At 38.1% G+C, this 16,075-nt stretch overlaps 1 protein-coding gene across 1 annotated transcript in view; it reads left to right on the forward strand.

Moving 5' to 3' along the window:
- The first annotated feature begins 2,192 nt into the window (after nucleotides 1–2,192).
- Nucleotides 2,193–16,075, forward strand: part of pth1r (parathyroid hormone 1 receptor) — a 61,553-nt gene continuing 47,670 nt past the window's right edge. The window contains exon 1 of the mRNA XM_042498364.1: nucleotides 2,193–3,264. Within this exon, the coding sequence (XP_042354298.1) occupies nucleotides 3,196–3,264 (69 nt within the window). The 5' untranslated portion in view covers nucleotides 2,193–3,195. The remainder of the gene's footprint in view (nucleotides 3,265–16,075) is intronic.

Raw genomic sequence — 16,075 nt, forward strand, 5'->3', positions numbered from 1 at the left:
CTCGGTGTGCGCTGTGTTCCAAACAGCACAGCCTGAGAGGCGATTACTGAATTACGCAATTATTCTGCTATCATAGCTGCAGCCCTGCATGGTTTAATAGATGGAACATTTCACTCAGTTTGCCACACTTAAGTGTTCATTCACTGCTGAGACCACACATGCATAAAACTGTACCCTCAGCTGTTGGAGCATAAAAGAGCTAGAGTAAGCACTGGTTTTGCACAATGCTATTTTAGCATCATGTTGTCAATATCTGGAGAAGTCATTAAGAGCATGTTTCTGTGTGTTCTCCTTTGGGAAAAGGCTTTCTTATATTCAGTCGGATATCTTCACACTTGAATTGGTCAGAAGAGGACATCACACTGGCCAGTTATCTCAGAACAGTTGGTAGTAAAGCCTTTAGAATCAGAAAGGTCACATTTACAATGGCAAGTAATGTCAACGCTGCCTGCTTTACAGAAAAAAGGTTGATCCATTTTTTCCACCAGTAAATGTCAGCTCTCTTGTTAATCTAAATTTTGACTCTAAAGTTCTGGTTTGTAACTGTCTTTAAAAGATCAAATAGCACAGTTAAATAATTTGATCATCTTGACACTTCACAACTTTATGCAATTCTTGGAAAATTGCTAACAAACATGATTTTGATTAATGACATTTCAGTGGGAAGGATTTCCACATACTGTAGATCTGTGAATGGTGCAGTCAGTGGTGGAAGAAGTATTTCTTTGGTAAAAGTACTAAAACAACAACGTGAAAATACACCATTACAAGTTAAAGTCCTGCATTCAGATTGTAAGGTAAAAATACAAGGTTTACATAGGGTTTTTAGCAAAATGCTAATCCAAATAAAAAATACTGGCTCTGAATGAAACTGTTCCCTGTGACTGATATATTATCATATAGGACATTAAGATAGTTATTACTGATAATAAGTTTACTGCTGTTGCTAGTCAGAACTATTTGTTTATGAATATTCCATTAACCCTTGGAAATCTGAGTAAACTGGCTTTCAAAAACATTGAACGGAGGCAAATAAGAGGTTAAAGAAGAAATTACCCAAAAATTAGCAAGAATATTACCTGAAAATGACTAAAATATAAAATAAATAAGGTAAAACAACAACAAACAAACAATGGAATTAGCTGAGAACAGTGATTTAAGATAATAAAAATTCTGAAAAATATTTCTAAATATGCAATTATTGTTATTATAATATAGTTCCCCCCGTTTTTTATTAAAAGTATATATATATATATATATATATATATATATATATATATATAATTTACATAATTCTCAAAATTTGTGGAGCATCTCTTATCAAGCTGCTCATTACATTTTCCCCCATGGTTTTGAAAGAAATCGCACCACTTTGCTCAGGGTTTAAAGGTTTAAATACTTGTGAAAGGCATCTGAAAGCAGCACAAAAAATGATGTCGTTTCAAGGGTTAAACTTGTCAATTTTCCCATTTTAGTGTAATAATGATGCTTTATGGTCATTATTTTTCTCAACACGTCGCCACATACTGGACTGAATGAGGTCAGAAGAAAAGATAATCAGTTTTGACGTCAAAATCGGTTGCTTTTGCAATCATTATTATTATTACACATACAGCAGTGGGATCTGTAGGGCCTCAAACAATAAGGAAGTAAAGCCAAAGTCAACAAAATAGGAGTTAAATAAAACAGGTCATGATCAGAAGTTTCACATTTTATATATGGAAATAACACATGTAGATTTGCACACACACACACACACACACACACACACACAAACACTGAATGCCAAACTATCCACTGTTTAACGTCCAAATTTGAGAAACGTGTTAACTAGACGCCTCTGAAGCCTTGATGTAAATCACAGTCAAGCAGCAGATGGTGCCTGAGATAAAAACGGACATCTCCTGCATTATGTCTCGGTAATCCAATCCTACTAGATGCAACTTTTTGAGAGACTGCAGGGGGAAAAAGTGGTTTGGCAAAGGCCCTGCGATCTGTTGAATGTAGAGTTTGTTTGAGGGGTGAGAAAATATGTCATTTCGGAGTCGTGGTTTATTCCAACGTAAGAGAGTGCGCACCAATGAGAAGCTGTTACGCTCCACCCTACCTGCCTCCTTTCCGCCCCCCCTTTTCCATCCACATACTCACTACTGAACACGACCTGCCGCCTGCCACATCTGGAGACGCTTCCCAACACGAGAAACTTCAACTTTTTGCGTTTTTACTCTGCGCAGAAACACTCAGGCGTTTGCGAAGTGTCAATCCGTCAGGGTGAATTTGGCTTTCTCGTGATAGTAAGTAGAGATTCTTGAAGCCAAGTTGGCGTTTCTCTCGTTCTCTCAGCTTCTTTTTTTTTACATCAGCATTGGTAAACAGAGCCCGTTTGGGAGTTTCATACATTCAGTTGCCGTGTAACTGCCACGCTAGATTGTGTTGAACTCGGTTTCCATGTTTTGCGTTCATGAGTTACAAAGCAGGAAAAGGAAAGCGCAGCTGTGACTCGCGCATAATCAAGCAAACAAATCTAAAGAAAAAGTTTCTTATTTCACGCTCTGCTCTGTCACAATGTTATTGTGTTAAATGCTGAAAGTCTGCTGCTTCACTGCACGATATACATGACTGCAGTTGATGGTGACATGAGTCAGAGGGAATCATATTGTGAAATTCAACAGCGACTGGTGATGGAGTGACACATTTCGGGGCTTATTTGTGCCCAACGCTGATCTAACATTTGGAAGAGACGACTGGAATAAGCCATAAGGCGCACAGCTCCATACTGAAGTGTTTAAGTTAGTCTGAGGGGAAATTTAAAAGACCTAAAAATACAGCGTTGGTTTCTTCCCTACAAAGAATCATTTGAACTTCCCACCGCAGAGCGAGAGCGACATAAATAGTTCTGACATGTGGATGTAATTTCAGAAGAGGAAAAAAGACAGATGCGGAGAAATAAAGAGAGCGGGCTGAGCCTGAGCATATAGTAGATTATAGGAAATTAAATCGAGGGCTGAGCAAGGCGATTACAGAGTTATGATTTCACAAGCCGCCGTGAGCACCGAGAGGCCAGATGGAGTGAAAAAACACCACTCGGTCCACTTTGAAGAGAGTTAAGTAGATTAAATCATTTCATCGGAGCATCATCAGCGTCTGTTTGAGCCCCACAAGGACTCTTGGAGGTAGAGTTGCCTCAAGTCAGGGATGGGATCCGCTCTGCTGCTCCACAATCTGGACTTTCTTCTCATCTCACTACTCAGCAGTTTATGTCTGGTAAGTCATTTTTTTTTTCATATATGCATGCATGTACAACGAAAATGTGTTTTTTTTCTGCATTTGGGAACAGTAGAGGTCCAGTGGTGTCTCCTCTATGCACAAATCACTGACAGCTTGTTAGAGAGTGGGTAAAACAGCAGCTGCCATTGCAAGTGTTCACATATAAGTGTGTGTGTGTAAAATGTAATGCTGCTTACATTTCTAATCAGTGCGTTTTGATCATATCTGCAAAATTGACCCTCAGCTTCTGGTCTCTACAAATTCTGTTCATTGTATCTCTTGCAAATCATGACTAACTAGAGTTTAAAGGGAAACTAAGACCAATGTCAAAATTCATCCATTCCTATCTTCTAAGACAGTCCAAAAAATGTAAGTAAAACACCTGTTTTCCAAATCCAAAAGCTAGAGTACTAAAACACAAATTTGTGAAGTAACGGGTGTAAAGACTGGAGCTGCTTCACAGACAATGATATGGGAAATATGCTATACGTAGATGACACTGAGAGCACTCATGGGACTGTTCTGAGTAGTACATTTTCACATGACAATAAAATAACGCTATCCTGATGTCAGACAGAATAATCAACTTGTTACACTACGTTTCCGTCTTCAGTCTGACAGTGCATCTACTGCAACTGATTTCCATGGGGGAGAGAGATTCAGTTTCACCTTACCAATCACTAGAGACCAACATATCGACCCGAATCCAACATCATTTTAAGTCTACATTGATGTGTAGCCATACCAACATACCTGTTTTGGTGGGTTTTAAGAGTGGAGTGGAGTTGTTTTGTTTATGTTGACCTTTGGTTAATGTAACATTACATGTTGTCTGCGTGAGTTATAGAAAAAAGTTACGAGAGATGACCTGTTTCGCACTAATTTTGTTTCAGGGGCACATTGGTGAGGAGTTGGTTTCAATTTTGATTTTTGGTTAATTTTGGATGGTGGTTAGAAATAGCAGGATCCATTTATATGTTGTGGAATTGCTGAAATTATGTGCATTATTTTTTTCTATCTTTTTGTTGTCTCTGTGTCAGTAAAAAAATAGAAAAAAAAGAGTCGAGCAAAGCAAATTAAAACAAACTGTTATGTTGGGTGATATTGAGAAGACATATCGATTTAGAACAGCTTCAAAAGCATTGTCTAGCTTATCTACACTGCTCGCCATTGTTCTATATTGTTTTGTGTATATTGTCTCTTCTCAGTTACGCATTCCATATTTTTCTGGGAATGATCCCACATAGATGTAAAGGATGTAACGGAGTGGAGAGATTGTGTCTCCACTTAGAGAACCAAGGTAACAAAGTAACCACATGTAATTACTCCTTATTGGTTCTGGGACACCGCTTGACAACGTTTGACAACAGCTTGACTATGGCATGAGCCTGCCTGTGGCACTGATTGACTAATAGAGTCCCCCCGGCAATGCTTATGGATTTTTTTTTTTATTTTAATCGACAAACCGTTTGTTTCATGACATGCTGTCAGACAAATCAGACAACTCGGTACAGTGGGTGGATTGAAAAGGTCCAGACCCAGGCAAGAATTAAGCTCATTTCAGTATAAAAAAGAAAACAATCATTCTGTGGGTCCTCAAAATCAGTCTCCCAGTCTCATTATTTTAAAGATCCATGCTTCCGATAATGGTTTGGTTTTTTTTTTAACATATGGTTTCTTTGCCACTGGTTGAAGTTTGTTTCTGTACCATCCTCTTTTCTTTCAAGCATAAAGCAAGCAATAGGCTACAGCGAGTAACACTGGCATTGTCAGTAGGCTTGGGCTGTATCTAATATTTAATACATTTAATACATACATTACACAAATTTCACCTGGGTATATAATATACAATGATACAAGTGTGTGGCACTGTCAAGCCCCCAAAATGGCTACTTACTCTCAGCTTTTTACACAAAAAAGTACACAATAGAAACCTTTTAAATTCAACTTTCTCATTAACTCATCATAAAACACTTAATTCAAAATTGTCAGAAACAAAATAAAACTCACCCAAAGTATCTGTATTACTCTTGCTAGTAATCTTGTTAGTAAGTCCACGGTTCCAAAATTTACCAACTCTGGTTTGGTCGAAATGAATCCTTAATTCACCAAGTCAGATGTAAAAAACGTGCCGTTATTCCTCACAGTCTCTTTCTGCCCACTGGCTGCCAGCTGTTTACAGTCCTTTAACTTATCCCTTCACCAGTAGGTTTTGCAGCTACCTGTTCCACTGGTAGAGATTGGAGACTGAGCTCTGGTGGTGCATGCTGTGCACTAAATTTACAATGAGATTAATTAATAGAAAGAGAAGCACCTGTAGTCAAGAAATTATTGAAAAACATGCCTGTGGGATTTCTAAACACACAGCTGTACTGTGATACCATGATACTGCCCAAGCCTAATTGACAGCTACTGTCGGTAATGCCAGAATTGACAGATCTGGAGGCTAATTTTGGTCCGTTTGAGGTGTCACAATATAGTGGTCTGCCAGGGAATGGACTGTGCAGTGATGTTGTTTACCAAGCTCTTTTGCCTATGTAGCAGCCACAGACTTAAAAGTAGATGACATCTCAAATTTGATAGATTGTAGCTCATGTTTACAAATATTGATTGAACTGGAAATAACATTGTAATTTCGGTTGTATCCTCTCACCTCCGCACTGTTAATTGTCTCTGCACTACATGTCACACTTCTCCTGGAATTGTTGCCAGTGAACAGAGGCTAAATTGTATGTGGGCTGAAATTGCTACAGACACCCTTGTGTATTGACAAACATATCATCATATTGACTGGGCTGAAGGGGTTGACAGGGCTCCTAACAACAAGCTGCTGTGATTAGTGATTACATCCTTGTTCCATTAAATGCATCGTCTCACAGTTACAATACAACAACACAGTGTCTGTGTTAAAGCAGCGCCTGGTAACCTAGTTCCTGTAATAGGCAGGGCATTGTGCTTACTACAGAGTGTGTCATTGCTTTGCAGAGCTCTCACCTGCCTGAACCGAAGCGATTGTTGCAGTTAGAATGGGAGTAAATATTTCATTCATAATTTTAGCGGCACCTGAACATTTTCACCCCTCTGATTCACAGCTGTAATGATTTACTTCTCTCTGACATTGTGATTTATAATTGCGCTCTCAAAGATTGCCATAGCTGTATCCAGAGGGCCTGCTGCACACACTCACACTCACACACACTGTGCAGGCAGAGCAGCGTACCAAGTTGGTTCTGTGTGTTTTGGCTGAGGCTGTTGTGCATTCAACAGGCAGTTCGCCCAGGCTCTGAGGTACAGTGCATTTTCCCAGTGATGTGGTCCATCACTGTACCGCAGTGGACCTCTAGGCTCATTGGTTTAGATGGCAGAGGAAAACAATTATAACTTTGCTGTGTATTTATAGCTGATTCAACATTCGGTCGTTAAAAGGCTCTGTCTGTGTATGATGTTTACCCATTTTTGAGTTTGGTGTTTGCTTAGTCTTCCTCGCCACAAAAAAGTATATTTTTTCCAAACTGTGACCAAACGGTACGATTTCCCTGAAAGCCAAAGCTGAGAGTGGAAAGTGTGTGTCTCTGTTTAAAAAAAGAATGCATTTTAAGTTGAGACATACAGTTGTCAAACTACAAGACTGTGCCACTTTCCAGATGCTTAGCATTTAAATGATGACATCCTTCACCGCGCACCAGGTCAACACTATGAATTTATAATCCACCATTTTTATCTGGTGAATTGGCTGATACAAGAACAGATAAGGAATCTCTCCATTGTGCTTTACACCTCAGCAGGCACGCTGCTGTGACAGCTCACAGACAAACCTCACAGAGCCTTTGTTCAGTGTGACTGGCTGCCTCACTTACTCAGTTATTACATTTATTAAGCGGAAGCACTGCTTTCAGGAACCTTAGTGAGCATTTAATTTCTCCCTCATGACTGTGTTTTCCTCCGTGATGACTTGCATGTGTCTGGATCCTCACTGGAAGGACTAGAGCTGTATCTGTATCTGCCTGCCATAGCCAAGCATTATGTCAGCACTGTGAATCCTGTCATGTTTTGTAGCGCACAAGGCAGTATTGACTAGTTTGACTAGATGTGGAAAATATCTGTTGTTGTGTTGGACCTGAATACTTAAAACCACAGGATCGCGGGATTATAGTCTACCATTTTGTCAACAAGTAACAGGAGAGAAAGGTGCCATAAAATGTAAAAAGATAGCTTTTTGTAGTAAATCATTTTGCCTGTAGGTTAGCGTTTAAAAGCCTTTAGAGCTGATGGTCCCAAAAGGCACAAACTGCCCCTTGGAATAACGTTTTAGAGTAGTTCATCCATCTCAAATTTCCCTCAGTGGAAGTTCATACCACTGATTAGAGTGCATGATAATCTCAACTCAATCTGTCTGTGGTAATTAGGTGCAGCAGATTACTTCTCACTAATTCATATGAACTGCCTGTGCATTTGTGAAACAGGCTTTGATATTGAAATTTTCTTTGTTCACCTCTTAAAATGATATTTAGTTTAAGGTATGTTTTTTCTCTCAAATTCTTTCTGAGTTTGTATGTGTCTTGAAATGAAGAATCTCTTTAAATGCATTTATTTATTATCTTTAGTAGTCTTTTTTGTCTCTCTATGGAAATATATTGCGGCAAAAGTTGTTATAATATACAGTATGGGTAGGGCTGACCCAAATGCTTGTTGCCATAATAAACAACTCCAAAATCTGATTTGGTTTTTGAACTACAGTTCAGTATATCAGTTATTATATAATAAAAATAAATACATCTTGAATGGCCCATAAATTAAGGAATAGAAATCCATCATTATTCAGTATGACCTAACATTACTAATTATTTTTTATTCTTAGATAAAGAAATTTAACATCAGTCACCACAAAATCCAGCACTACTGAAAGTTGGATTGTAATAGGCTAGCAAGGTGTCAAAAAGGTCAGCCGTCTGTAATAGTTTAAAACTTTGCAAAGACAACCCGAAAAAAGTCACGTCCAGTATGTTTAGGGAAATTATCACATCACAAATCTAAAACCAGCTTGGCAGATCACCTTCTAGCTAGTATGTCTAATGTTGCTGCATGGTAACAAATCAGTAAATGTCACATTGTTTTAGGCACTTTAACTGAAACTGATTTTTCAAAATAAGATCTGTCTTCCTGAAGCTATTATTAATTATGGACATTTCACATTAAAGCTTCTATGCCCTCTAAGCCTTCCATGAAATCTGAGTGTCATTTATCAGTGTCATTCAGTAATTTATGTTGTGCTGCATGTGTAGTTGTATGTAGACAGTAGTAGTTTTTTATTGCATATTCATAAAGGTGCACTTGCTTATGATAAATAATATGAGACATTAGGACATGAATTTTTCAAATTGGGAAATTTTACCCAGGGGTTGGTGGGAGGCGAGGGGTTGGCTCCCTTCAGTGTCAACACAGCAAAATGCAATTTGAGTCTGCAAAATTATACATGTAATAGACTCAAATACACAGGGGATTGTGTAGTTTTTTTAAAAATATAGCGTTTTGTAAAAATCATTTGACTCAGTTAGACACGTGATGTGAATTATTCATTTTTTTGTGTTTATTTTTAATACCAGAAATTATAGAATTAGTGTTAGACAGTGTTGAAATAATTATCTTATGATACATTTTGTCCACATTGTCAACCCACAATAATACTGTCTCATTATCTTTCAAGCAGATGAACAAAGGAGGAGTTGTTTCACAACCTAATGTGCAACACTGATTCATGATCATTTGAAAAACAATTGGTACCACTTCACGTAATTACAGGTGATATAAAAGTAAAACTCTTCTTGCAGTTGCCTGTTTAGTTGCAGGATATGTCACCTCTGACCAATTAAACAGGGTGATATGTATGATTAGGCTTTCTCTTCATCAAATATGGCTTGTTTTTTTCCTCACACGGTTCCTCACTACTTTTTTGTATGTTTTTTCTTGTAAAACCATGCCAGACACCAATTATTTGACCATACACTTTTGATGTTATCATTCATTACCATCCACAGAAACCAGTATTTCATGCTGCATTAACACAGGGAGTTCAAACAGTTCAGACGTGGCCAGGATTTTGATTCCCTTTCTAAACAGAGAGAGATAACAAAGCCCTGCTGGGACCAATTTGCTCATCTCAGTGTACAATTCTGTCAACTGGTTGTGATTTCTTATTTCTTTAAACAAAGAAAAAAACCCCAGCCAGATGTACTTATACAATAGGTAACATCAATTTGGTGCTTCTGCATTCTGAGAGTGTGCGTGTGTGGGATGCATGGCCAGACTTTATATGGTGACCTTTACTGCTCCCAAGTGGGAGAGGAGAAACAGTAGGAGGTGTGTCAGCAATGATTAGGTAGCAAAGTACAATTTTGGTGTCACGAATTACCAGGCTTGCTTTTAGACCTCTCCAAAAGCATGTAATACAAATATCAATCTTTCTATGTCTTTCTCTTTTTATCCCACACGATGAATAGATTTTACCAGAAGCAAAGGCTTCTTTGAAAACAAAAAGTCCATTAGTGGGGTGCTTTTATGCTTGGCTTAACCAATTTCCCCTGTGATCTTTGAGCATCAAGAAGGCTTTTACCATATTGACACTGGTCACCTCTGAAGCAAGTTGCCTGTTAAATTACCAGTCAGAGCCCACTGCCTAGCTACTAACACAAACAATGAAACAATTGTCAGGAAGCTCCTAACCTTAAAACGCATATTTTCTTGCTTTAACCAGTCAGTTTGACTTGTCTGAAATTGTTGTTTAGTTTGAGCAAATTGAGCCTCTTGCATGGCGGGACACTATCAGGCCAAGGAAGGAAGGGCCATCCAGCCATGTGAATCCACCATAATCTACACCAGAAAAAGCAAACAAACAGACAAAATTAATAGCATGTGGGCTCACAATAATAATGACATATTTTGGAAAGGTTGTATCAACATCCGAAAAAGAAAAAAAAAAAGCTTCTCACTGGTTTTAACATACAACATCACATCACTCCAATCCAGGCTTTTCTCCACTGGCCCCCTGTTGGTTTTAGAATTGATTCTGAGATTTTATTGATCACTTTTAAAGCTCGTCTGGCCCCAAGCTACATAGCAGAAAGGATGACCCCATAGAGCCAGTTTGCAGCCTTAGATCCTCAGGTGGGCCCCTTCTGGCCATTCAAAAAGTCAAGGCTTAAATCTAAAGGTGACCATGTCTTTGATATCAGGGCTTCTCTTGGCTTTGGAAGAGCTGCCTGAGGAGATAAGGCTGGCAGTGTCAGTGACTTTCTTTAAATCACTTCTTAAAACCCATTTTTAGAAGACTTGCTCTCATGTAATGTCGTCTATTTTATTTATTTTAATTATTTTATATATGTTTCATTATATCCTTTTATTTTGTGGTGTCATTGCTTTGATTGTTGTTGTGCTTGATATTTTTATTTGTATTATATTATATTGACAGGTTGTGTCCTCCATCTTGCATTTTTTGTTCTCTTGTTTTAATTTAATTTAAACTGTACCCTAGTATTAGCCAGTGTTTCAATTCCTGCCTAACATGAACTTATTTTAGCTGTCACTCTGCTTAGCATCATGGACAAAACAGGCAGTGAGCTTGAAATCAGCCCCAAGGTAGTTGTGACATATTTGTATGTTGGCTAATTTGACTTTGATGCTGATCTTTAGCTTTAATTAGGCGTAGTGTTTATGATTTCCATCCAGCAGGGAACTCCACCGTGCTTCCAAAGTGAAGGGGAACTGATACTAAGGATGATTGTATATGATTGTTTAGAGAATTTGAATAATGTTTATAGTGTGTGCTGACTTCAAACTGTCTCATAATTGTTAGTCTGGCTAAATAAAGGTGAAATAAAAGAAAAGTTAAGGGTCAGGGTTGGTCTCCATTAAACTATGTGTCAGGTAAAGGGTGCTGGATTTTAGAAAAAGTCAGCCCCTTTCCATATAGCTTCTTCATTTTATAGTGATTTTGTATGTTTTTGTCAGGTATGTATTATGCCCATATCATATCAATATCAATATCTACAGCTTATTGTTGCTTTTTTAAAAAACATATTTCTTGAAACATTTCCCGTTTTTGTTACTGCACTACGTGCCTTTGCAAATATTGAATTTGTCATTGTTGGATCCACTTCATATATTCTCTTCAATCACAAATAACAGGACTTCTGTTTTTCAGAAGACGATTGCATTTGAAGGAAAGATTAAGAGGCATTGCCATCACTTTTGCAGCCCCTACTTATTTTTTTGTATTTTTCAAGATTCACCCTGTTTTTTAACTGTGCAACAAGTGTGTTGCATGCCCCCAGCCATGAAATCATCAAACATGAGTCACCCTGTGTGCCCACACCTCCCTGATTGCTGGAAACAGAGCCTCAAGTGCAATAAACAACCAGTTTGCTATGCTTGCATTGCTACTTCTACTTCAGTTTCACACATTTCACACTGTTTTTTTTGACAGTACAACTATGAAATGACTACTTTTAGCCTGTAGCTGTACAATGATATAATATAATATAGCTAGTAGTGCTTGGCAATAATTTCATGTTACTGTTTATTGATGTTTAGCTGAATCATACAGTGTTTTGATGATATCATCTTTTTATGTTATAATTTTGCAAATTTCTGTTAACTGTAACTGAGGGTTTTCAAAGTTGGTACAGCAATGAGACTTTAAAAAACAAACAAACAAACAAAAAAAAGTGATGTAATGTGTGCCATTAAACCAAAACAACGAGCTGGAAGATGCAAAAACACCCACCAATGGCTAAAAATTAAAAAGTGAGTAAGTTAGTCATCATAAATCTGTGTTGCCACTCAGAACAGTATCATTTGATGCCAGTTCTCATTTCACTCTCAATCTACAGCAGAGAGCATGCCAGTTTTTTGTGCTAAATCCAGTTTGGATAGTGGGTTATTGCATTGCTGAACTAGATGAGACAAATGTATGATGACACTCCTTGGCATTTTTTATGACCTGTTCTCATTATGTTGAATGTAGAAAAAGACTACAACACATTGTTGTATCAGTCAGTGGCAATGCGCCATTTACTCAGCTGTCCTATTGCTAAGCCCCACCCTCGAATGCCAAGAGCCAATCCCATTTTCGTGCAGCTACACAATGAACTCTGACATCCTGTTTGTAGTCCTCTATAGAAAAGCATCAGAAATTTAGATTTTTCTATGGTTTTATTTGAATTTATGCAGTTATAACTTTAAAAAAATTGTCAAACAATGTGTATGAGGTACATGCAACTGATACAAGGTATCCTGAGAGGCTAGAAAATGGAGTGTATTTTACACCTTACATAAACAGAGCAAAGTGTCTCCTTTTGATTAAGAGTTTAGAAGAAGATAAACAAGGATGTCTACATTTGTTCTAAGGTAAGGCAACACAGTGTTAGCAAAATTTGCTGCAAAGTGACAAGTATAATATTCCTATATTATATAACCTCATCATACATTATGTTAGCAACATCATGTAAAACGTCAGTACACATGTATAACGAAGAAGTTTTGTTAGGTTTCACTTTAACTTATTGTATTAGGTGCCAATACTATGTGGGTAGGTTTAGAAAAAGAAATATCATGGTGTGACATAAAATAAGTACCCTTGGTAATAATGTAACATAATGCGAAATATGTCATGTGATATAGTATGTTACATAATTAAAATAAATCATGTTGACTTCACAGTGGAAAAAACCCTGGTATCCTGGGTAAAAGTATTGACTGTATATAAAGATGGACGATGTGTCTCCACTTACCAACGTTATAAAAAAATTAAGCTAATTTTTCTTTATTTAGAGCCAAAATCTGTGCAATAAATACCTCTGCTGTGTCAAGTTCCCGCCCATTCACCAGTCCGACCAATTGCAAGTATAATGCCATTTATCGTGAGCATGATGACTGGCACACACAGCTGTCAATCATGACTTCAAGCCCACTTTTTTAGCATCAAATAACTAATTAAAACCAAACTTATTAAAAAATTAAACTCTTGAACACCAGGACGATGTTAATTATCTAAATTGACGGAAAACAGCCTTTGGAAAAGGTATGTATACTCCATCGTTATATACAATCTCTAGGTGAAAGTCCTGTATTTGTTTGACCCAACTACCACCTCGACTTCTTTTCTTTCCTCATTTTCTTTTTTTATATTAATGTTAGGTCACCTGACTTCCTAGTTTGCTCCTGTCGTAATTACTTCAACCACTGGAGGCTGCCGCCTAACAGTAAGCACAACCATTTAATGGGCCGATTATGGGGTTATGAACCTACTAGTACAGTAGATGTAGCTGGCCCCCTTCAAATTCATATTTATCTTTTACAAGGAAAACACTCAAATGGTCAATTTAATGATTGTAGGGTGTTATGAGTGGTTCACACCATGTTGCTAGAATGAGGATTAGGTATTGGAAATAGTATCATGTCAACCAAACTAAATCACAGCCCTCTTGGAAATGCTGACAGTCATCACATAACTTCTTATAAGCCACTGTGCGTGTTTGACCTCTTTAAAAGCACTACTTGTGATGAAATGATTTATCCCGCTGCTCTTGAGTTTGTGGTCTTGATATATTAATAGCTTTTTTTCCTGTATTGTTATACCCAGAGTGGAAAATTACCCAAACACAATACTCATCAACTCCACAGGCTAGATGTGAATTAAGAACTATGAGGGATGACAACAGGTCTGGGATGCTTTTAAAGTTGTGTTTGAGATGTAGGTGTGGATAGTGCTTAAAGCCACAGGAAGCTTGCAGCTCTGTGTAGATGGTCCACTGATATTTGCAGTCCTTTTTCGAGTGAAATGTCATATCACTGAGTCAATGAATGCATCAAAAATAACATACAGAAATGGAAATCAGGAGTGTGTAAAGCTAAAGGATTTTAGAGGGTATATTTTCATGCATAGATGGAATTTATACCCACCGAGGTTAAAGTGTAATTTCTCCATCCAAATGAGATTATGTGGTTGGCAGATTTGAGACATCCTGTTTTGCAATTTAGTTTTACAGCTCGTGATGTGGACTTAAGCAGCATGGGGGTGTAAACTCTGTATCAGCTGCTGTACATGGCTTGTCGCTGTAGATTGTGACTCACTCGCTGTCGTCACCCGGTCAGTTAACATGTTTGCCTGAATTTTCCTGGGATCAGCATGGGATTCAGCTCACAGAGGCAACTTGTAGTGGGAAAATACCACTCACACACATGTCATTATGCTCTGTATTTCACTGCAGAGCTTTACAGTGACTGAGAGGAATTCCCAAATAACTGCAGAATAATCTGATGTCTTGAACTTTCTTTTAGATACCTCTTGTGCCACAGTTATCTTTTTTCTCTGTATTGACTGACACATTGCTCAGTTTTTAGAGGGCCTGTGAGTCAAGCTCATAACGTGCGTGTTAATAGGAGAGTCTTCAGTTTCACCAGCATGGTAAGGTTATACCATGGCTGTGTTTGACTCAGGAAAGGGCTTGTTTTCTTGACTTACCATGACCTTTGCTTTTTTTTCTCTTTAGCTTTTCCACTTGAAAAATGGTAGAGTATGTGTAACTCAATGCCACTTTTACACCTCACTGAAAAAGTAACACTTCTAACAGATATTTTAATGATGTGCCTCTTCCCTATGAACCTCCACATTCATAAAGATCGGCTGTTTGGCTGTGCACTCCATGGGTTTGAGTCGGTGGCCCTTTTCCTTTTTTTTGCCTGTATTTTTTTTTAACCTTGACGACTTAATGATGCATATAAATAAGCTTCTTAGCACTCGGTGATCCTGTGAAATATGCATCTCCAAAAGCTAATGAGTCGCAGTTTGAGAAAGATCAGTGAAGGCAGAGAAGGTAATGTTTAATGAGGCCAAAGATGCTTTAGTAAACTTCATTTGACATTTTTCCTTGCAAACTCACAATTCTTTCTGTTCCCCTTTCTTACTGTGGACAAGCCATGAATGAAATGACTTTTTTTCTGCAGATAGGCAGTTTCCAAGTTTTAGCTGAATAGGTGGTGATGCTTATCTGTGAGAAGTTAAAGTCATATTCATGTGTCAGACATTTGACACATTTCTGCCTTTCCTATCTTTGATAAGGTGGTCTGGCTTTTATCAGTGTTGAACATGTCCAATATCAAAATTCAGTACATGTATTGCACTAAGAAACTGTTGGAATAGCAGTGTATTGATTGATTGCCAGAGCTAGGATGATATTGCATCCCATGTGGTCCTTTTTCATCAGTTACCTGCTGTATCAATATTGTGGTGCAGACTTCCTTGCGGGCAATATGCTTGGAATCCCAGAGTACCTCAGTTGAGTTGACATGAGAAAATTCTCAGTTATGTAGATGCCTCTGCCGTTTGACCGACAGTTCTGCTCAGCCCTACCCCCACTGTTGCTGAAGGGATTGAGTTTCAGATCTCCAGAAGCTCCCAGACTCATTCTTCTCTCCTAAATGCAACAAAAATTGAGTTTGTAGACAATTCCTAGTCAATTCCCCAAATTATCAAGGGCAGGAAGAGTCGGATTTCACACATCTGATCCAGTTGTTTACGTGATTTGGTAGCAGCTCAGATCTTGGGCAGGAATACTCCCCGGGCACATGGCATATGGCTGAGAGGAGGCAGGATTTCTTAAAAGGACCTTTATTAGTTTCATTGCAAAACTCTGGGGCTTATGGGTTTGTAAGTATGCAGTTCATGGCTCCGAATTTTCCAGCAATAAGTAAGAAATCCTCACACTGCAGTGCAGGGGAAATCTCAGCCAATCTAATTTCAGATAATAGTGTG

This window comes from Plectropomus leopardus, chromosome 12, assembly GCF_008729295.1.
Source record: "Plectropomus leopardus isolate mb chromosome 12, YSFRI_Pleo_2.0, whole genome shotgun sequence".
NCBI lineage: Eukaryota > Metazoa > Chordata > Actinopteri > Perciformes > Serranidae > Plectropomus > Plectropomus leopardus.